At 36.0% G+C, this 24,462-nt stretch overlaps 2 protein-coding genes across 2 annotated transcripts; both read right to left on the reverse strand.

Annotated features, from left to right (window-relative positions):
- Positions 1-609: 609 nt before the first annotated feature.
- LOC117779502 lies at positions 610-21,146 on the reverse strand. Its single transcript, XM_034615720.1, is given in 6 exon segments — positions 610-3,385; positions 4,621-4,775; positions 4,850-5,014; positions 5,946-6,053; positions 6,126-6,256; positions 19,791-21,146. Coding segments are annotated over 6 exon segments (2,919 nt in total). The 5' UTR covers positions 19,994-21,146; the 3' UTR covers positions 610-1,228.
- Positions 21,147-21,606: 460 nt separating this feature from the next.
- LOC117781447 (elongation factor G, mitochondrial) lies at positions 21,607-24,329 on the reverse strand. The gene is given in 5 exon segments (XM_034618207.1): positions 21,607-21,900; positions 22,060-23,200; positions 23,203-23,376; positions 23,379-24,084; positions 24,171-24,329. Coding segments are annotated over 5 exon segments (2,238 nt in total). The 5' UTR covers positions 24,243-24,329; the 3' UTR covers positions 21,607-21,755.
- Positions 24,330-24,462: the final 133 nt, after the last annotated feature.

Raw genomic sequence — 24,462 nt, forward strand, 5'->3', positions numbered from 1 at the left:
AACAGTTATGTATAGTTATGATGAGTATTGGTTAGAAGTAATTCGTTACAATTGGAGTTATTAAAAATAATATGCTAGACAAAGTGGACAACTAATTTTTTAAGCCTGTCACAGGCGGCAACTTATGACTTTTGATACTTGTACATAATATTATCATTATAATCGATATACATATGTATATGTAAACAAGATACTTGCTACTTACTAATCAACAAATTCTTACGTAAAATTCAACACATTATTTTATTACTTGTGATAATTTGAAAATTTAAATTTGTTATTTTCTTTTTTAATATTTCATAAATATTATCAAGCACTTGAATTATAGTTTAGCTTAAAAATAAAATTGATTTATTTATTCATATATTTAATTGTGTGTAGCATTTTTAACGGAATCTCAACATTGCAAGGAAGATATTTGGCTGCGTTTGGTTTTAGATATTAGTTTCTTTTTATATACTTGGCTTAGATGTATGAAACTTGCTCTATATAAGTAGCTAAATAAATGTATATATTTAGTAATTATTAATTGATGTGTTTGTGTTTGGTAAGTATTAAAAAGTAAACATGTGCCAATTGTGTATGAAATAAATAAAAAGAAAATGATAATCTTGTTTGTCGTTTGATTTTATTTTAGTTTGCACATATTTTAGACCTTAGCTAATAAATTCCGCTATAAAATCATAAATTTACAATATATTCTTATCATTTTGTTTAATATCGAGATTAACTTTGTTTTTTGTTTATACAATAATTATGCATGCTTTCAACTTACTTGGCTAAGAGGAATTGACTAAGAAATTGTACGAAATTATTGAAACAAGGTCGTTGCTATCGATTGAAAGAACTCCAAGCATTTGCCAAACAGAATACAATATAATAAGATTTATTGGATATGTCTCAGTGATCAGATAAACATTTGGCAAATTGCTCGAGAGGAAAATCGTAACGGAAGCATTAAATTCACGTTGTCGAACTAAAATTAATATTACACAAAATACATGTACATATATCGAAATATAATTATAGCTAATTTACTAAAAAAAAGTTGACAAATAATATAATTTACATAGGGATTTGAGGGGAACCCCCGAATAACAACATAATGATCAGCTTTAATTTCTCGTTGAAGTCGAAAATAATTCGCGCAGATGAAATTGCAAGGGTTTTCAATGTATTTTAATAATAACAACACACAGCCAACCAGAGGTAAAGTTGTGAGGCCAGTTTACAGTATAATCTCTGTGGAGCGACGTTGGAGCGGATCACCTAAAACCGGTGAGAATTTTGTTGTATTGGTAACACCGTTGTGACTGGTAACAGTGGTCAATGTCAGTTGCGGTTGCTTGGCCACAGTGATGACGCTGGGCGTCAGGGTGAGTGTGGCGGTGGAGCTATCATTGCTACCTGTTGGCGCAGCCGGTGGACGTGGCAATATGGGTGTGAGTGGCATGCGACGCTTGACAGGTGTATCCTGCAGCACCGCCGATTTGCGGATGGTTTGCTGCAACAATGCGTTAACATCGATTGCTGGCCAGGCGACCAGCGAAGCACTTCGTCATAAATGCGAGTCCAGCGGCGAAGAGCTACGTTTGAGACGTATATGTTTGCTCCAATGCTTGTTGTGATTGCTGCTACTGCTGCTGCTGCAGTGTGGTTGCTCCTCTTTGGCAGTGGTTGCTGCACCACCTACTGTGGATGACAACGAAAAGTACTCGGCGGATTGACTAAGCGATGAGGCATCCGCATCGGTGATGCCATCGCCATCATGATCATCGGCTATTTCACTGCGCATCGTGTGCTCCTGTGTGCTTAGTGGTGTCAAAGTGCTGCTGTGCATCTCCTCCTGCGTTGGCGTGCTCACAATTGTATGATCCGCTGCCGTGCAGAAGGATTCACGCTGTCCAGTGGTCTCGTCATCATCATCATCATCATCCTCATCGCCAGCATACTCCTCCTCATCTGCATCCCCATCGTCGTTGCTGCAGCGACCACAACAACAGGCGTTTGTGTGGCAGGAGCAAAAGCTTTTCAAACTGCTCTGTTCATTCGTCAAGCAGCGATGACAGTCGGCGGAAACGGTCAGCGCATGTGCCCGATCCTCGTCCAAACTGCTGCAGGAGCTGGTGCGCGCCTGATCACAGCTACAACTGGAGCAACGTGAGCAGCTGCTGCAATAATCCAGCATAGCGTTGGGCACAAAACGTTTACGCTTAATCCGGACGCACTCATTGCGAGCTGGAGCGGCGCCAGCAAATGCGCGTGCTGTGCTGCTGGAGCTGCTGCCAATAGCGGGTGTTAGCTGCTCCTCATCCTCCGGCTGTATGCACAAACGCACATCATTATTATCATCATCCTCGTCGTCGTCGTCGTCGCGTGACAACTCATCCGTTTCGATGGTGGTATTGGAGTTAAGGGAACCACGTCGACGCTGACGATGCAGCTCACACAGCGGTATTAGATTCATGGGCGCACCGCCACCCTCGCTTGCCACCTTATATGGAAAATTAGAAGTCGCTGTGCTGCTGTTGTTCTCCGTAACAGTTGCCGCATCAATCTCAATGGCAATCGCAGCTGAATGCAGTTGCGGACGATGCTCCTCGCTTGTGTTTGTGTCCACGGAAGACTTGCTGGGTTGCAGTGGTTTATTGTGGTGCTGATGCTTTTTGTTTTTGTGGTGAACTGGAAGCGGACCGTGCTTAGAATGTGACTCTTGATGATGATGACGACGCTTTGTCTCATAGTGATGGTGATGGCAATGATGATGACAATGATGATGATGCGTTGTCGTCACATGGTCACAATGACAGCTGCTCATGCAACAGCAACGCTCCACAGATGTCTGTGTGGCATTGTGACGCTTGCGTCGATGGCAGCAACAAATGCGTGACGCACGTGGACCTTTTGTGCCATTGGAAAGCATTGGATTATTGGGCTTATGTACAATGACCACCTCTAAAGCATCCAGAGCAATGGCCACTGCAGCCGTCGGATTGCTATCCAGTTGGCTCTGACTTTTGCCACTTCCCCCGGGACGTGGCAGCAGCTTGTTGTTGTTGTTGTTGTGATGATGGTACTGAAAGGCGCGATTGTCATGACACTGACCAAAATCCAGCACCTTAAAGTGTTCATTGTCGGCACGAGCTGTTAACAGGTGATCATCGCCGCTGCTGCTCAATGTGATCGGTTGCGATAATTGTCGCTCCTCAGAATGCGAAGTGTGCAGATCGTGTTCAAGTTCGTGTTGTTGTTCTTGTTGATTTTGTTGTTGTTGTTGTTGTTGTTCTTCGGGGGCAAACTGCTAATCGCCACGTCTCAAATCACGCGGTTTCGTATTGTTGCGATAGATCCACACCTGCAGCAATATGGCTATATCCAGGCTGACCTGTAAATTGATCGATTGATTATAAATTATGTATGACTCTTTCAATTAATCGCATAGTTTTTCAACTATAGTTTCCTAATCTTACTGTTTGGTTCGAGCTTTAGTTAAATTTTTTCTCTGTTTCTTTTGACTTTTTTTTATAATAAAATAAAGTCCCAATTGTTAAAAAAATCTTCCTTTAAATTATGATTTATTATTTGACGATTATTAGCATTTAAATTTTTTTAAATTTCAATTGAAATTGAAATTGTTGTTTAACAGAAACCAACAGTTTAATTTTTAGTACCCGATCTGAGACCGAAATAAATTCTCTGTCAAAACAATATACCGAATCGTTGGTACGGTTGTGGTTAAAGAGTTGACCGACTTTCAGCTGTCATAACTTGATCAAAACTAAGCCGATTTTCAAATGGAATGTAATTTTGATCATGATTTGGACTCTAAGTTCATTTAGCATTTAAATTTTAATAATTTAGAAAATTTAATTATTATCAACCAAGGTTCGATTTTGATGCTAAGGGTCCCCCCTTTGAAATATTGAAAATTCAAAATTTTTAATCTTAAGTTTACACTTTTAGTCAACTCCTTACATCGCAATTAGTATGAAACAACACTTTGAACTTGATTCTGAGACCTTTCATTTTTTTTTTAAATCATAAAGAGTTGAACAAAAATTTGGACTTGTAAAATGGCTAGATCTGCAGTCTGACCAACTTTAAACTGTCATAAATTGATCAAATATGAACCGATTTTCAAGCGGAATATCATTTTGATCATGATTTGGCTTCTAAATACATTCTGCATTCAAATATTTTTAAATTCGTTAAAAAATATTTTTTTCTTTTGATCTAGCTATTTATTTCGATGTCATATTTCTTATAAAACGACATCTTAACATTTTAAAATGTTTCAAAATTGATTTGTTGTACTGTTACGTACCGGTACTGATACCGGAACCGAAAGAAAAATACCGAAATATAACCTTTTACCGAAATAGTTATTTTGGGACGTACCGGAACCGAAACCTATATTTGTTTCGGTTTGATTCCCTGATTTTTTATATACGGTTTTTTGTGAAAACTCGAAAAATTTAACAAAAACTTAGTCTTTTTTTGAAATGCTGGGTTTGTGAAATTAACTTAAGAGTTTCTGGATAGTCATTTGTGATATCTTTTTTTGAGTCAAAGTCTCAAATATTAGCGATTAGCAACCTTTATTAAAAGTAACATACATACCTGCAGCGTGCCACAAATCCAGAACTGCGATGGTGCATTTCTTGCAATAAAGTAACCAGTCTTGAACATATCACCGAGCGTCCACATTATCACCATGTGTATGCTCATACCATATGTTGATTTATTCTTAAAGTTGCGCAGAAACTGCGGTGCACCTGCATGATAAAAATAGGATGTATCGGGCATTATTAAAATTCATTAAATTTGTTTAATTTTGTTAAAGCTTTACCCAGCATGGCCTCTGTAAAGACGGCCACAAAGCCCATGGATTCCATAAACCAGTGAACGGGTAGCATGAGATATGTGATGGCAGCGCCAACGGCCCAAACCACGAGCATCATGTCCAGATACGATTGAAAGTCTGTCCAGTTCCAAAAGTACTTGAAATCCAGATCTGAAATTGTTAAGAAATAAGATTAATAAATATTAAATATATTCAATAGAAATATTATACTAATTTTCTATTTTTGTAAGTATATACCCGAATATATATTTATAATATCTAAAATGTAGGCTTAAAGTCATTACTGTTTTAGGAATATAATTAAGACAGAAAAAAAAAAAATGTTTTCAAAAGTGTTATACACCAACTATCTGTTACACTGCCAATGATATAAAGCTCAAAACCTATGCTAACTTAAGAGAAAACTTACTATTATCGTTCGAAAACTATTTGAAACATTTTTAGGTTCATATAAAAATTATTATAAATATTATAAAATAATAAAAATACTTCAGCCTTGACAAATTGTTATAGATCGTTAACTTTTATAGGACAATTGTTGTACAGAACTAACTTTACTATATGTAGTTAAATAGTTGTTAGCATACCAAGTTATTCAGTTGCTTGAAAAGCAATCCTTATTATTGTTGCTCACTTTTCAGCGTCGCATGCACACACACAATCACATACACAGTAGGGTCAAGAAGCCTAAGGCGTGCCCCTATAATTAGTTCAGGCAGGCGCCTGTTCATTGATCAATTTACGGCCTTTGTTTCCGCCTACTAACCCAGTTTATCTTATTGCCTTGCGAGGGTCGATTGATAAAGGTGAAAGTAAATGAGCAAATGCTAAAATACTGTAAATGGCGCGTAAAGATAAAGATAGAATAGAAGAAGCATAATAAAAATAGAAGGAGAAATCGTTGCGTCGATTGAAATTGAAACGGGGCGCGTCTTGTGTGCTTTACCGTACTGTACACTGTGGCTATAACATGTCAGGCAGCGTCTACATTAACGAACTGTCGCTGTCACGAACGAATTGCGCGAAAAACTTTTCATTGAAAGCTGCACCTCAAATTTGTTGACCTGTGTGCTCGACTTACCATTCAAATAATGCCTGGAACGAGCACGTTTCAAAACGCCTGCATCCGTGGAAACCGAGGCGGCGATATCCGTGTCCGTCAACACTTTTGGCAACTGCACGTCGTCACCTAAAGGTCAAAATGTTGGCCGAGAATTTAAATGTGAGCATGAATCAAAATGAAGATTTCAATATAACTTACCCCTCAGCGTGTGCTCTCGCGTATTCGCATTCATGCGCTTCACCTTCACACAGAGATGGATCATTAGGAACATGGTGACGTTCATGACAACGCTTTGCACCAGTAATGGAAGCTCATAGCGGCTGGAAAACCTGCAAAAGATTAATATCATATATTAGTTAATGGCACTATAATTGGTATATACTATGCACAGTGTCACTAAATCAATGTAAGGTAACTTTTATAGATAAAAATGAGAGAGGGAGACTTCTTTTTCTGTCTTAATTTTTACAATATTAAAATATAAAATAACTTAATAACCATACAACCCTAAAAATTGCAATGTCTTAGAAAGCCACACTTTTACTTTTTTTTATCAAAATAATTAGCTTAAATTTTTAATAAAAAGTCTTAAAAAGCTTTTTTTTACATTTTTTTTAAATAAGTGTAATTGGATCAATAACATTTTAAAATTTTTAAAACTCTTTCTAACCGCTATCCACTGTACTTGTATTTCATTCTCAAATGATTCATACATTTTTTGAATACCTAGTTCTAAAGTAAGTTATTATTAATTTAAAACAAGTCTTAAAAAAAAAAGAATGTTCATGGCTTTTTGTTAAATCGTACTTAAACGATTTATAATAGGACATCGTCAGTTGCTTAGAGATTTGTACACTGTAATCACAATGATTAATTATAAAATATGTTTAACGAAATAAATTGACAACCATTTTGAGAAAATTATGATTTATGTATGCGTAAAATCTACAAAATATGCTTGGGTAGAAAATTGATTTTGCGCTTTAAAAGGCGGCAAAAAGAAATATAAGTTTATTTTAAACCTCGAGCTAAGGGTCGGCGTCAAGTGAAACTGTCATAAATTTGACAGACGACAAGTGTCGGGCCTACAACAAAGGAAGAACTGGAACGTGTTGAACATTTGGCAAAGCACCAAACCAACATAAGTTAAGCTAAAAAAGGCAACAAAAAGCCAACCGACTACGCATTAGTTGGTGATTTGTTTGTGACGATTGGAAGTGCCATTAAAAGCGCTCTAAATGCTTGGCTTTGTGTTTGTCTGTCTGCGATAAGTTTCCAGTTCTGTCACACTCCATTATAATGTTGCTACATGCGTAAATATGTATATATAAATATATTATTGTACATAAATGTCAGATACGTGGCAGTCAAATGAGGTGCGCCCAAAAGTAGACTATATTTTTCATAACCACACGATAACAAGTTTGGCATTTTAGTATTGGTTTTGGTTTTTTGTTTGGCATGTCGTTTGCAGAGTAAAATTGAATTATAAGTCCTGCCATTTAATGCCGTTTCATTATTGGGGCCAATCCCACGCAAATTGGCAACACAACTAGCTCTAAATGACATGCATAAATGGCCAACACAGCAAATACATATTTGCAAATTGTTGTTGGACTGTTGTTTTGTAGATTGTGACTAAGATATTACCACGGAGTTGTCTGTCGATTTTGACAGCGAATAAAGTTGTCCTACAGCAAATAATGTGCTGTACAATAGAATTAAATATAATAATTGAAATTATAATTAGCGCCATATATATATTACTAAGTTTTCCAAAGAACTAAATATAGGTAAGATTTAATAAAAATTTGCTGAAATATAATTATAATAATTAAATCAAAAAATGCAATATAAATCAAAAACAACACTTGCAGCATAATTAAATTAATAATCGCATGCACAACCCAATTGGTTTTGATTTGATAGTCATCAAAGACAATCGTATACATTTTAATTACAATAATTATATCGAATAAAACACGTTTATTTGTGTTTAACTACTAAAAACGTTTGTCTCTCTGTATAACAGTTATGTTCTATGAATCTGTATATATCAGTTGCATTACTTTCTAACCGCTCTAATCAAATTTAACGCTGGCTTGACTTGGCCAACAACTGCGATGTGCAACGTTGTTGACACATCCAGTCATAACTTGATTCACGCTGCACAAATACCTACCCCGCACAATCATACCCACTCCTATTTTCCATTTCCTTAACAATTCTGGTCTTGTATATTTTATTCATTTTGCGATGGCAACAAATATTAAAACTGTAAATATTTTATTGCTGCGGAGAAACATATAAAAATGGTAAAAACACGAATGAATAAAATAAAGAAAATGTATATTGAATGCAAGAGAGGAAGTTAAGATAACAAGAAGGTAAGAAAAAGAGAAGCTGCCTTAAAGAGAATACTACAAAAAAGAGATGAAAGAGAAATAGCAATCATAACGTTAAGATTTTAAATGCTGATTTTCCTTAGTTTTTCACTTAGTTTCTGGCTTTGCTTTTAAATTGGCGTAAATAAACTAACATCAAAGCACACACACACAAAGTCAGTTTATTTTGCAATTTTGTGTGTGTTAGTCGTAAAAAATCGATAAAATTGCAAACGGCAGACTGTTGTGAAGCGGGCCTGAACTGCAAAATGAAATGTTTCCACTTGCTTCCGATAAAATGCAAACAATTTCAGTTATGCATGCCACACTCACCTCCTCTTGTAAGCTTTTGCTTCTCCTGCCACATACATTTGCGGAACATTCAGGCGCATTTATAATGTCAATTTGTGCAATTAGCCACAAAAATTTGACTGAAAGACTTGTATTTGCGATTACTATATATGCCGAAAAGTGCCACTTAATTTTGATGAAATTTTTTTTAATAAAATTCAAGCATATTATTTCTTTGTATATCTTGCAGAAAGTGTTATAATCTTGTGACCAACTGTGGAACACTTAAAAGACGATCAAGAATATAACTTTTATATAAAAACTTTTTAAATTTTAAGGATATTTTAATTAAAAAAACAGTTACTTAAAGTTAACTTATATTATAACATAGTTAAAAATTAAGGATATATAATTCTTGCCGTGCTCATGACACCTTTTTCTGTTTTCTCCAGCTACTTGAGCTCATTGGTAAATGAAGTCACAGAACATTCAGTTTAGGCAATTTGTGTGTTTGCTTCCCACTTTGCTGCTTTGTCTGTGCAGGATGCCGTCTGTTATACACCCGTATGTGTATACATATAATTAAAACTGTGCCAGCTTTATTGCAGTGTTTGCTCAAGTGTGTGCGGCATCGTTTTGTTTGCTCATAAACACACACACACACACCTAGAAATTTAATTTGCCTGGATGTAGGCTACACTCATTGTTGGGCAGGAGCAGCACTCAAACCAATTGAGAGCGTGTCATCATCGCCGTGTAAAGGGTCCTCCTAAAGAACTGAACGCCTACAGCCCTCCAAAAAGCGCCACTTACTCGAGTAAAAGTAAAAGCTTGAATGCAAGAGCCGTAATATGTTCCATTGAATGCGCTTATTTAGCGGGAACATCTATTATATGTTTTCTACTTAAGTCGCGTCAGCTTCTGTGACCGCCAAGATTTCTGTAAATAAGGCAGTAATGATGAGCCCTGTATATGCACATAATTATTAGTGAATAGGTCCGCTGAGTAAAAGTGGAAAGCGACTCAGTTTGACTGGGTTTGTAGTGAGCCAATGAATGAATGAGTAAACTAGGTTGTACTGAATGCAATGGCTTTTATTTAATTTAATGGAAAGGATTTCGATGTTTGTCATTAGGTGTTTTATAAAAACTGTTATACTAACTGTTATACTCATATAAAACTGTTATAACAGCATGGTTTGGCTCGGCATAAGAAAAAAACTGTTTTATAAAAACTGTTATACTAACTGTTATACTCATATGAAACTGTTATAACAGCATGGTTTGGCTCGGCATAAGAAAAAACTGTTATTCAAAAATTATAACTGTTATACTCAAAATTTTGTAATCCACAAATACTCGTGATAAAAAAAAATAAATTGATATGCAAACTGTATTGCTGTCATAAATAGTCTATATACATCTATAAATAAGCCGTTGCAATCCGATATTTAGTAACTGCTTTACTTTGGTTTAGTTGGCGTTGCGTTGCTATGAAGATATACAGACATTAGAAACAATCGTTGGCGTGGCAGCAACATTGGCGTTGAACGGATAGCTAGCCACTTTAGTTTACGACTCAGCAGCCGAATACGTAAGGGATAACGGAACAGGCATAAGCCGATAGCAAAACAAAGGTCGAAATAACAAGACGGCACAAAGAAAAGTGCACAAAATAAAAGGCAATCTCGCAATTGTTCCCGATTGGAAGCTGCGGCAAAAACAGATAAAAAAGCGTACTCTGATATGCATATGGGCGTAAAATACTGTTAGCAAGTCAATGCCAGATATGGTATACAGATACATATATAGGAGGAATATTTACTTGCCTGCGTTCTACATGAGTCACATGCCATAGATAAGGTCGCTATCTCAAAGATACTTTAAGAAAACTGTTCTCAAACATATTTAGGAGCATTTTGAGAAAAGACTAGCATAATCAGATTTGCCAAAGGGAATTTTACCGTACAAACAAATTTGTTTTTGGGATTAAAAGCAAACTGTTATACAAAGCAGTCGAAATGAGGGAATAATAGCGGAACCGAAAACCGAGACAAGCCGTTTCATTTTAAGTCCGGAACCTTAATCCAAATAAATTCTTTTCCAAGAAATGAAAACCGAAACGTTTGTACTGCTACGTTTTCTTTACATTTTTCCAATAATAATTTGTTATTTTCTGCATGTTATTACAAAATTAAAACCATTTTGACAAAGTTGCTAGGTCAAAGGTCTGACCAACTTCAAACATATATTCTTTTTAAAAACTGAACTGATATTCAAGCGGAGTGTCATTTTGATCATGGGTTGGCCTCTAAAATTATTCAACATTCAAATTTATGCAAAGGGTTTCTCTCTCGTATTTTCGAAAACTCAAGATTTTAAATAGTTTAATATTTCTTTCGGTTTGATTTCTGCTCTAAATATATTAGCCATAACTTCAAAACAATTGCTATATAGTGTATATTAAATAAAACATCAATTGATTATGTTGCCCATAACTGGTATACAAATTTCCATTTGAAAAATAAGTGGTAACAGTCACATTCAATATGTTATATGCTAATGGTTCCCCATACCAAAACCTCTATTAATCATGTTGCGAAACACAGAAATGAAGCAAAAGTTGAAATTCTGTATGGCAATTGGCAAATTAAAAGCTTTGTTCTACTAAACATTTTGAGCATGTGGCAGAACACAGGAATAATACGCAAAATAGAAGGCAGTTTTGGAAACAGACCAAAACTGTAAGCACTGAAAATAGTTTCAATGGTTTCAGCAATTAATAGGTCTGTTTAATATTGCTGATGTTGCCGTATCTGTAAGTAGTATAGCAACTGTTGTTTTTATTATTGCGCTTGTTTCGATTTTTCGATTTGTTTTATGGGCTGGCCGCATTTCGAAACGCAAGCAAATGAAATCAGTTGAGACCTTAAAGTCGTTACATGACGGATTGCACAGGAAGACCTTTAAACATTAAGCCCTTGGATGACACCCCTAGGGACTTGGAAAAAAACAGCGAAGCCAGCAGCATTAAAATTCAATTAGAAAAGCGTCTTGACCAACACAATGAACAAAATTTGCTGAGCTTTACTCATGATTCTGCAACCCACACTTGTGCAATGTCCAAGAATTGTCCCCAAACACGAGACATGACGTGTTTTATTTTCGCATTTTCTTTTTTTTTTTAGCTTTTAGCTTTTTAATTACGCAAAAATCTTAAACAGAAAACGGGGCAAACCTGTGGATAAGCGCGTCGGCGATACCCTCTAAGTTGACCTTTGGGTTAGGCCAACTGACCACACCCAGTAGACTATCAAGACAGGACGCCTTAAAAGCTTCTCAACCGAAACTAAATGATAGCATTTTCTACCGCAGATTGAAAATACTAAACTCAGATAACCCCAAAAGTGGGTCACGTTTAACAGTTTAAAGCCTGCTTGTGATTAGGAAATAATTGTAAAGTTTCATAGCTTGTGAATCGCTTAGAATTCTTACTAAATGTTGATTAAATCATTAGAATTGATGAACAAAAAACAGATTAGAGATTGTTGCAACCAAAGAAAATGTTTTTTCATCACGACAAATGTTTTCAATCTATCTATATTAATGTATAAACATATATAATTCTTTGAAACCACTGATAACTGATAATCAGTAGTATAAAATAAAAGTATGGAAAAAAATAAAACTAAGAATACTATATGCCAGCTAAATTGTAATCTTTTTGGTTACTTGTGCAGTTTGTTATATAAATTACAGATAATGTACAATAGTTATGGGTTTATTGGGCAATAATAATCTTGATAAAACTCGACATACGATATGCCTAACCTATCCTACATAAGTAAAATACAAAGCACTAGCACTTCTCTAAGTCAAGAGCCAACACACGCGTTTAAAATTAAATGTAGTAAGTATAAAATATATATAGCGGATTTCATGTAGAACCCATCATTATCATTATTATTACACGGCATCCGGTTAGAAATGTTTTTTTTTTAAAGGCTAATTTGCATGCAAAAGGCAACAACAAAGGCATCAAAGTTAATGGTCAAACAAGAATTTTTGGCAACGTTTGCTGCCTCTTTGGGTCTCGGTCCAAAATAAAAATTAAGTCCCCACCAACACTGACCTCGAACAAGCGTTTTCAGTGTCATTTTGTTGACTTTTTAATAATATTGGGACCCCACCAATATACTCATATTAAAAATAAATAAGCTACCTATAAGTGGGTCAAATGTGTGAATTATAAATATAACATAACCGCTTTGTTTTCTTATTTATTCTATTTTCGCAATAAATGCCTGTTCGAGTTCCGTTTATAAGGTAGATAAGATTGTCTGCTATTATGATTGAGGCATTATTATTTATGATGCGATAAGTAAAGCGTGCCACACATATCCATAATTTAAAATGTCAGCATTGCGAAAAATTTATTTTTAAAAACAATTGTGAAACAAATGAGAATAAAACAGGTTTTAGCTTAGCATTTAAACTTATTCCTCAAACAACCTTAAATAAATTTATAGAATATCATTTTATTCTAATGTAGTTTTTAGTTTCCAACTTTATTAATTAATGATTAAAATTAAGTCGTCTGTTTAATGAAACTTCCGGTCTCATATTCAATAATTACACCAATTGACAATACCTAATTGTTGCATTCAATACATTCTTTTTATCATTATAAGCTCGTATTATTTGAATACATTACTTAGAAATCTTCTTCAGCTTTTTGATCATTTTTACGTTCAACTCAATTTGATATACATTTTTATGATCATTAATAGCTCGTATTATTTGAATACATTGCTTTAAAAGCTTATTCGTCAGCTTTTTGATAATTTGTACGTAAATAAATTAATTGTCATACGAGGCTTTACTTATCTAGTCCAAACGCTCTATTATATGGAGTGACTACGTTATGTGTACGTTTGTATGTGGGCGATTAGAACCGTCGTTGTCAACTCAAGTGAATTCTTAATAATAATAATTATTATTGTTGTTGTTGCTGTAGCTCTACACAAGCATTGTTAAAAATGAATGAGGGCGCGTATCTGTGACTAGATTACATAGAGAGTACTCGGAGAGAATCTAAAAGACAAGCTTATCTGTTAAGGAAGCGGTCAACGGAATGTCATAAAAGTTTCAGATTATTTCAATGGATTTTTCGGAATTTCGACTACTTATGATCAAGAGGTCTAAATGTAATCGATTGTGAAGATTCAAATTTTTCTACTTCAGCTTTATATCATATTCATTTATAGATTCATTTTTGAAATTTATTTGCTATTAAGCTTTTACAATTGTATTAACTATACTTTCAGTTGAAATTTTTTAAAATTTGATTCCCTTTTCTTGACATTTTAGGCACTTTCACATGACTCTGGAATGCCGCATGTGGTTCCTTGAACCCCCCAATGCCCAAAAACAGCTCTATCAAATTGCTGTAATATATAAAGTTGGAAAATTGTTTGCCTTTTGGCTTTTCACAACTAAAGCGGCATTTAACCTAGCCACATTTGGTAACTGCACTCAAAAATTTAAGTGGAGACTTGTGTACTTAAAAATTATATTCATATGCCATACACAGATGCAAACACACTTATTATAAATATAAACATATATACCCGTATGTATATATAGAGATGTATATCTACAAAATTACACCCGGCGGGCATTTTAATAAAATTTTCGAGGGCGCATTACTTGATATTAATACCCTGTGTCAGGAGATATCCTATAATATGGTATTTTATTTTTTTAAAACTAGACATACATTCAAAAGATAAAGATTACATATTTCACTGATGTTTTCTTTTACATAAAACCTCACAATTTTACAGAAGTTTTAAGAAGTTTTAGATAATACATATTAATTAACTTCATCCATTAGATGGCAAAGTAGCTAGTACTCTAATCTAATTATAAGAAACTTAGTTATAATCATTATTAGAAGATAAAAAAAAATTAGTCTTACTGTAGAAGAGTGAAATTATGGTATTTCGTTGTTCATCATTCTCTACTTTCATTTTAAATTGTGTTCGATGGCAATTTGTTCAAATATTTACGCAGATGTGGGAGAAACAAATAATATAGCAACTCTAAAATATATAAAACCAAGTTAAATGCATATTGTATTAGTTTGGTTAAGATTTCTCATAAAACAATAAAGTTTTTTCGTACTAAAACCTAATTTTGACCCGATCGGTTCTATGACAGCTATATGATAAATTGTACGTATTAAAACATATTAAAATTTAACAGAAATCGTTAGAGCCGTTTTGTCAGAAATCGCCAAAATGTAAGCTAAAAAACTTTTTTTCACCTGTAAAATGTTACCTGAGTGCTTTAGAACTTGAACCTGTTTCTACGTCCGACTGCGTGCTGTTGAAAATATTTCATGAATAAAATTCCTTGCTCAATCGTCGCGTAAGAGTAAGCGTAAGCTTACAGCTCCGAGCTCTGCACCGATGTCGGTTCCTAAGACCACAGTCAAGACTTCAGTCCTAAGTCAGCCTTGATGACGATGGTCCAATGCAGCGCCGGCTTTATCAACGTTGCGCTTGGAGGCTTTTTGGCATTTATCACCAGCACTTTACCCCTCACTTAACCCATTCCCAGCTGAGGTCCCAATTTCAATTTCAGCTCCAACCCAAGCTATAACTTCAACTACAGCAGAGTGTTGTGCGTGTTTTCTTAATGGTTTTCTGCCTAATGTCTGGCCGCGGTGGGGGTCCCAAAGGGCTACAATTGATTTTGAATTATATGCCCACACTTGGCTGCCCATTCAGACTCTGAATTTTGACTGGAAAGTTATCAAGCCGCAGAATCTTCACTCAATAGGGAATATGTAATAGTTTTTAGCATTTTCTGCATTTATTAAAATGCTCAATTCTCAATCAGTACAGATGTTTAAAATGAAATGTTTGAATATTCGCCGAAAAATTAAGTATAAAAATTAATGGAACCACAATTTGATAAGAGAAACCCATAAAAATACTTATTCTCGATCAAATATACGGGTCAAACTTCTTTCTGATAAGTAAAACCAATGCTCGAAAGTAATTAATGAATAAATTATAAGGAAACGAAAGTTATACAATGTTTTCTCAATATTAAGCTTACAGAAAATTTAAGAAGTTTTAGATAATAAATATTAATTAACTTTATCCATTAGATGGCAGAGTAGCTAGTACTCTAATCTAATTATAAGAAACTTAGTTATAATCATTATTAGAAGATAAAAAAAAATTAGTCTTACTGTAGAAGAGTGAAATTATGGTATTTCGTTGTTCATCATTCTCTACTTTAATTTTAAATTGTGTTCGATGACAATTTGTTCAAATATTTACGCAGATGTGGGAGAAACAAATAATATAGCAACTCTAAAATTGGCTAATGAAACTATTTAGAAAAAGTTAAAATTGCTGTACATACACCAATTGTTAATATTATTGAATAATATTACAATCAAATTTATTATAAGCTACTTGTTTAGTCACGGACTGATTTTCAAACCACAAGTTCGACCACAAGTTGAGTCACACCCGAAGCGTGAATTTGTTTGGGTTTCCTACTAGAAATCTGACGCCCCTGAACACGAGTAAATATCCAAATACCAAACAATCAGTTGTCAAAGTCTAACACAATCCAAGATATGATTTATGAATTAAAGTCTAGACATACTCATTGCTTATTTTTATATTTATTTATTTATTATTATGTTCAGCTGGGAACTTATAGATTAACGATTGGTTAATCTTAATAATAATTTTAATCTTTATAATAGTAGTCGATTGCAAAATGAGAAATGTAGGGTATTTCTGTGGGGACTCTTTATAATGTCTCGTTTCTTTTGTGGTGATTAATATGAGTGAATCGATGAGATCACTCAACCCGTCGAGCAGTTGGATCAGAGCTGTGTGCCAACTGTGACTGTAAAATTAAACTACAACATACAAACATTTTTAATATGCTAACACCAAAGTATAAATGACAATGAAAGTGACGATAATCTAACTCTGTTCGCAAAATAGAATTCCCAAAACTTTCGTGCACATTTTGATCACTGCAATACAAAAACGCAAATGTTTTGTAATTAACTTCTATTTTTTATACGTTTTTTATGAGTTGCTGTTATTATTGTGGCACATTTCTGAGACATAAATGTGAGTCCCCTTGCAGGTCTCACTTCAAAACTACAACACAATTTACGGCTTTTATTCAAATGTTTCGTGTTTGTATGTGTACCACAAATTGGCCGACCGTTCCGGCAGTGGTTAGGGAGGAGGAGGTAAGTTGAAAGGGGCTGCCAAAGTGACGACGATTAGACAGAATAAAGATAATTAACTTGTCAGTGTGTTTTTCAATTGGCACAGGGCTAATTTGTATTCTAAAATGCTACAATGAGAGCCAACAATACCATAATATTGAATGTTAAATATTGTAGCGATCACTTATAGTGCTCAGTGTAAATAATCATATTCATACATATTTTAACTGACATAAAACTTGAAAAAAAAAAAATTTATATTATTAAAGAGCAAACAAAGAATATAAGAGCGATAATGATATGCATAACGCTTAAACAAATTAACGTATCCAATCTATCTACTCAAGAATTAAAGGAGTTTTATCAACTTTCTTTAAGAAATTACATTTAATTATACAAAACAATAATTGTTATTTTATGATATGGAGATCTATTTGAAAAAATGACGCAAGCACATTTTTCTGAAATTTGTTTTTTTTTAAGCAAATGTGTTCATAAATAAAATTGATTTTATTTCAAAAGCTGTGACTAAAAATATTGATAATTCTGATATTTTTTAGGTTATTATATTAACACAATAACATAAATTTGTTTTACATTTTTGTTTTTCAAATACGTTACAATACATAAAAAAGAAGATAAACAAATTATTAAATATTAAAATAAAAACAAATTTACTGCTGTTTAAATCAAATGTTGTTTGTTCATATTTTATTAATCAACCTTTGTGGCATAATCATAATTTTTCTAATGCTGGCGCCTCTGTGGCACAACGCAATCGCGTGACACAACTTGCCACCCGCAGAGTCACGCTATAAATACGCTTACTTGGGAGAAGGTTAACATACACAGTACATTACACATACACATACATATGTGGTTCTTTTGAAGCCAAGTGGTATTGAAAATGTATTTGAAAACAGCTGATTCAGTTGGCAAATACTAGTACAGAGTTTGTGGCTAAGCAATTAAATTATTGATTGTTGCGGCAGACAATATGACGACTTGCCACCAGTTGATTCAACTTGCAACTCGCCGGTCGCTGCAGCCTGGTAAATGTGTATGCACTAAGTTTGTAATAATTTATTTAAGCTTCGGAAGTGGCATTAAGAATGCATAATAAAAAGCGATAATAATAAAAGAGCAGGTGGAAGGTGGCGGAAGTGTCTGACCTTGAATACCTCAGACAGTTGCTTGCCTCCAGTTTAATCAGCTGCCTCTACAACAGCCAAAAACCCGTTTTGGACAAATTTAGTTTTTATTGTATTTGGCAAAAATTAGTTTTACTGAGTGCAGACACATGAAAGAGAAATAATACGTACATACATCACTTAACTGATTGATCTGCTTAAGTCTTAAGACAATACAAAATGTCCAAGAAAATAAACAGCACTTAAGGCAATACAAAATATTGAAGATAATAAACAACACTTTTCAAAACTTTTTTGAGATATTTAAAGAGACTTCAGCAGATACATAAATTAATGTGCAAATATTAATGTGTCACATTAAACTAATATTGTAAATAATTTAATCTGTTATAAGAACAAAGTAGGAAAATAATATCATGATCTTAAATATTATAATAAGAGTAAAAGTTTGTCTCTCACTTTTATTGAGTCGTAAATATGATTTAGTGCATGAATGATTGGGCCCCAAGTGCTTGTAGTTTAAACTGGTTCGGTCAGAAGGAACCCTGACATTGATAGCCATTTTCACAGTTCTTCAAATTGAATTAATATTCGTTGGATTCGACCTTGATTCATTTGCATAAACGATGATTCATTGACTAAAAAGCCAATTAAATTTGTCAGAGTTAGCACAGTATACAAAATATAATGTACTTTCGTATCGAGATCATTTCTAAGGGTTAAAAATCACGAGTATTGCGTGTGATTTCTGATAATACTCGAGTTAATATACAGCTCAGCATTTTTTTGCATTTCCGCTGATTGTGTAAAAGTTTTTTATATTCGCATGTAAGTAACTATAAGTTATTTAATTAGAAAATTACTTTTCCGAGTATATAATTGAATAAACATCTAAAAAAAACATTGTAATATTTGCGTCATTATTTCCATAGCCAAAACTAAATGCTATTAATGCTGATGTCGCTAAAGCGAACAACAAAAACACCCCATCATAAAGATAGTATGCTCGTCCAAAAAAAAAAACAAAGCCTTGGACAATATAATTAACTTGTACAATCTAAGGAATGAGCTTGGAGCTAAATATCGACTTAGAATCATGACATGGCTAGACACAGGCCATGTAATCATTCGAGCGTGTTATAAACGCTGTCCGATAACCCACTGATAAGCAAGCGACTGCGCTTATGAGTACCAGAAGTGGTACAGATAGCAATATGAATAGAATCGTAACTATGGGTGGCTTCACTGGGGAAATTAAAGGGTATATATATAATATAATATAACAACTGAGTATGTCCGTTTTTAGGATCACATAAATCTCAGAAACTTGGTTCCTATACATTTAAAGTAAACGAATTTATGTTTTAAAAATATCCAACCGTTCCCAAAAATTTGAAATAATAAGCCTTGAGTATCTAACCTAAAAATTTCATTATTGTCGGATATTAATCCCAAAAGTTATTTAAGGAAAAAAAACCCATAAATTTATAGTTAGTGTTTCCAGATTATTGATCGTTAAAATTTTAAAGACTAAAAAAAATTTAAAAAAAAAGTTGAAATAAAAAAAATATATATTGAAAATGCGTCCTGCTTTAATGCACTCATCACAAAAAAAATGGTTGGCTTTCGAGTCGAACGCATTTTAAAAATTGCTAGATCTGGCAAAAAATTCGCTAAAATGGCAACTTTATGCTTCACAGTATAAGTACAGGGTCTCTCATAGTATTTCCACAGTTTCAGGATTATTGTAGTTGCCGACTTACCAAAAGAGTATCCTCAGTGAGTTCGCAACCAACAGTGCAAGGCAGACGTACAGGGAAAATCCTTCGGCGTCCTGTGTCTTCTTAATTTCGACATATTGCGGCACATAGGGTATAACACCGCCAATGACCATGGCCGAGGCAGCCGCCCAGCCCACAACATGGCCGACAGTTAGTCCCAATTCATCGCTGATGATCCAATCCATGTTAGTGTTTTCGTTGCCTTATAAACTGTACTTAATTTGACGGATATGTTTATTTATTTATTTGTTTCTTTCTTTGTTGTTGTTGTCGAGGTCGCGTTTCCTTTAATGCAAAAGGGGACTGCGGGTGTCTGACTAGTTGAGAAGAAAGCTGGAAGTTGTTGTTTCTGTACTTTTTATTGTTCGAATTTCTTTTGTTGTTATTAGTTTTTGGATGTTTCGCATTATTATACTGCGACAGCGACGGCGACGTCAGCGTAGGCGTTCATTAATTGCCCAAGCAGCAGAGCAGACCAAAGCAGACAAGTGAGCGCGTGAGAGCGAGAGAGAAATACTGTCAGCTGCTTGTATTTGATGATGCTGCGTTGTATTTGTAATTGTAGCTGTAATTGTCACTCAGGTAAGTGTGTGTAAATGCGTTTGCAAATGCCCAAAGAGGAAGTCAGCGGTTGTAGGTAGTTGTTGTTTTTGTTGCTGTTTATTACCGTTGTTGTAGACACTGCTCTTGTTGTTGTTGTTATTGTTGCTGTGTAATTTGGTTTGATTTTCTCTTTGTTGTTGTCTTCTGCCTTACTCACTCGTACATAGACACACGCACACATGCACACATCGAAAGACAGCTGCTTTGCGTTTGCTTTCTTTCTTTTCTCTCTTTGCAAATATTTCTTCTTTTTTTTTGTTATTGTCGCGCCGTTTTGTATTGAATTTTCCAATAATTGCCACGACGCGCGCCTTTTACGATCTGTCAGCAATTTTCCTGTGCACACTTTTCAAGCAATATCCTACACTACACCTACAACACGAGCTGAAGAAGAAGCACACCGTTTCCATTTCACACTATTTGTTGTCGATTTAATTTGTTGTCTGACTTTTCTCGTTTTCTCCTACTTCTCTTGTTAGACTCTTTGATTAGATTTCCATTTCGCGTCCGGGAAAACTAAATTGTTTACTTAATTAGTTTTTTGGCAAAGCATTGCTTCAGTATCGATGGCATATTGTTTGTACCCGACTCTTGCGCATTTTTTTTCGCAACCGAAACACACGCAACGTCAGTGGTTTGCTCAATATCTTTTATTTTCTTCTAATTTCACCCGCGACGTGCTTCTCGTTGGCTCGACGTCAAAACAACAACACCTAGGAGTTAACATAGCTGCTAAATGGCAAATGTTACACTCAAAATGGCACTGATAATGAACAGTGTAACTGTAGTGTGACCAAAGTTTTATGTAAGGTCACAAAATACCGAGAAAAAAAACCCCTATACAATGTGTCACTTGGCTATTTTGTAGCTAGTTCTGGCTATTTTCGAAAATTGGTTTAGCTAAAAGATCTCAAAAACGGCGAGTCTGTAAATTTAATCAACAAACAATTGTTAAAAAAAATGAATAAAAGCAATTATGACAGATCCAATGAAATTGATAAAAATAAAGATAAATGATTGTATTGTAATTGGAAGTTTGTCAACGCTCTGGGGGAGAAGCTACAAATTGTTTTCTAAATTAATATTAAAAATATGACAAGATTCTAACAAAAATTCTGCACAAATTTTCTAAATTCTAGCTTATAAATCAAGAAAAATTATCAAGAAGATAAGGATCTGGAACAAATATGAAAAATTATTGCGTTTAGTTGGTCTTTAATTTACAAAAATCCGTACAAATTGTCATTGGTAACGTACGCAGTGGTTATCACAGTAAAAACTAAAGATTTGCATATGAATTAAAATTATTCGACTTTAACACTAGAAATTAAGCTAGACGAGAAATTAGTTTTTCTTTTTTTTCTTCTCTGGCTGAGACATGCCCTGGGATTCCTGATATTGCCGCACTATCTGTTCCTGAATTTCCGGCAGACAAGGCGAATAACGTGAATATTCCATGGTGAATTCACCCTTTCCTTGAGTGCTTGAGCTGTAAATGCAGTACAAAGTGAATAAAATTCATGAACAGAATTAATAAATTAATCAAGAAACTTAAAAAAATTAAAGGAGGTGTGGGAGGCAATTTGACAGCTTTATATATAGGTCAAAAATTAAATATGTCTTTTTTCTTGTTTTTTGATCAACCTACCGCAGTTCGCTGGCATAACCGAACATATCATTGAGGGGAACCTCAGCATAGACGGTGAACCAACCCTCTGTGCCCTCGGTACCGGTAATAATGCCGTGTCGTTTGCTCAGATGCCCCATGACGGCACCTTGGAACTCTTCGGGCGCCGTGACCTCCACAAGCATAATGGGTTCAAGTATTTGCCAGGAACCGTTCTGGAAGACCTCCTTGATGGCACCGTGGGCGGCCAACATGAACGCCAGCTCACTGGAATCTACAATATGATGGCCACCGTCCTGCAGACGAAACCGAATGCCGGACAATTTGTGGCCGGATAACATGCCACGCTCGGACATCTCACGGTAGCCTTTCTCCACGCCGGGCACAAATTGTTTGGGCACATTGGTGCCGACCGTTTCGTCCACAAATTCCAGCAGTGTATTCTGATTGGGAGGCAGTGGCTCCATGATGCCAATAATGCGTGCATATTGACCCGATCCGCCAGATTGCTTCTTGTGCAAATAGTCAAATTCGCAGGGTCCCACAAGTGTCTCCCGGAATGCCACCTTGGGCTTGCCCAGTGTCACTGGACAACCATATTCACGCTCCATGCGCTGAGCGTAGATTTCCAGATGCAATTCACCCATTCCTGAGACGAGAGTCTCCTTTACATCGTTGTCAAAGAAGAAATGGAAGGTGGGATCCTCCTTAGTGAATCGTGCAATGGCCTTTGAGAAATTATCCCGATCCTTCGTGTTATTTGGCTTGATGGCCATGGACACAACCGGTTCCGGCACAAATATCGACTCCATAGCCATATTGTTTTTGGGATTCGTGGTGAAGGTGTCTCCCGAGGCACAGTCTACGCCAAACAGAGCAAAAATGTCACCGGCATACACTTCGCTGACATCCTCCATTTGGTTGGAGTGCAGACGGACGAGGCGGGCAATCCTCACCTTTTTGTTGGTGCGTGCATTGAAGATGTTGTCGCCCTTGCGCAGAACTCCTTGGTAACAACGCAAGTAGGTCAACTGACCGAAGCGTCCGGCTTCAAGTTTAAAGGCCAGTCCCATAAAGGGATCCTTGCCATCGCGTGCCGGATTGAGCACAATTTGCTGCTTCTCCTTGCCCTCCTGCTCAATGAAGGCCAGATTCTCGACTTCCCAGGATTGGGCAGATATTCTATGACTGCATCCAGGAGCGGTTGCACGCCCTTGTTCTTCAGGGCCGTGCCCACGAGCACGGGTGTAAAGGTGCGCTTAATGCAGGTGCGTCTCAGAGCTGCCTTGATGTCCGTCTCCGTGAATGGCTTCTCTTCGAGGAAGAGCTCACCCAACTTTCGTCAGCATTGCACAGATGCTCGATGAGTTCCTGTCGACGCTCTTGGCTCTCGGTGCGCATATCCTGTGGAATTTCATCTAGACGGATGTCCATGCCGTGCTCGCCTTCAAAATAAATGGCACGTTCCTGTACCAAATCCACAATACCCTTGCAGTTGTTCTCCACGCCAATGGGCAGCTGTATAAAGGCCGCATTGTGATTCATTTTGGATCGCATTTGGGATAACACTCGATAGGGATTTGAGCCCATGCGATCCAGTTTGTTGATAAACGCCAAGCAGGGTACATTGTATCGTTTCATTTGCCGGTTAACAGTCAAGGTCTGGCTCTGAACACCTCCGACGGCACATAGCACCAGGACAGCTCCGTCCAGGACACGCAGAGCACGCTCCACCTCCACGGTGAAGTCCACATGACCGGGCGTATCGATGATGTTGATGTTTGTGTCCTTCCACAGCGTGTAAGTGGCCGCCGATTGAATGGTTATACCACGCTGTCTCTCCAACTCCATGCTGTCCATGGTGGCGCCCACGTTATCCTTGCCACGCACCTCGTGCATTTCCGCAATGCGTCCAGTGTAGAACAGAATCCTCTCCGTCAACGTTGTCTTGCCGCTGTCTATGTGCGCCGAGATGCCAATGTTGCGGATACGTTCGATGGGTTTATGCTCCGCATACTTGGCATGCGAGCTGTAACCGCATTGCAGCTATAAAATTCAGGATTAGTTGCAATTACATAATGAGCCGCTTAAAGCATGCCGGAAAATGAAGAAGTCCGCTGCCAATTACTCACCTGGCGCAATGAATTCATTGCATTGATGCGCAGCGGCAGGTTTCCCTTTAGCACACGCGTAATAAGCGACATTTTAGCTGCTTTTTAATTTAAAATTAAGTAAATTTTACTAAAAACACGCGCTAACTGCTGCAACGGAAAACAGCTGGTTGGTCAAAGAGTGCTGTGAAACGCACATAATGGTAGTGATAAGAATTTCGTGTAATCGATTGTTTAACAGCTGATTGGGAAAAGAGTGCTGTAAAAGAGCGAAAGCGAAACCCAGCGAAAATGTTGATAGTTCAGCAATCGA

The sequence above is a fragment of the Drosophila innubila genome (genome assembly GCF_004354385.1).
Source record: "Drosophila innubila isolate TH190305 chromosome 2L unlocalized genomic scaffold, UK_Dinn_1.0 4_B_2L, whole genome shotgun sequence".
Taxonomy (NCBI): Eukaryota; Metazoa; Arthropoda; class Insecta; order Diptera; family Drosophilidae; genus Drosophila; species Drosophila innubila.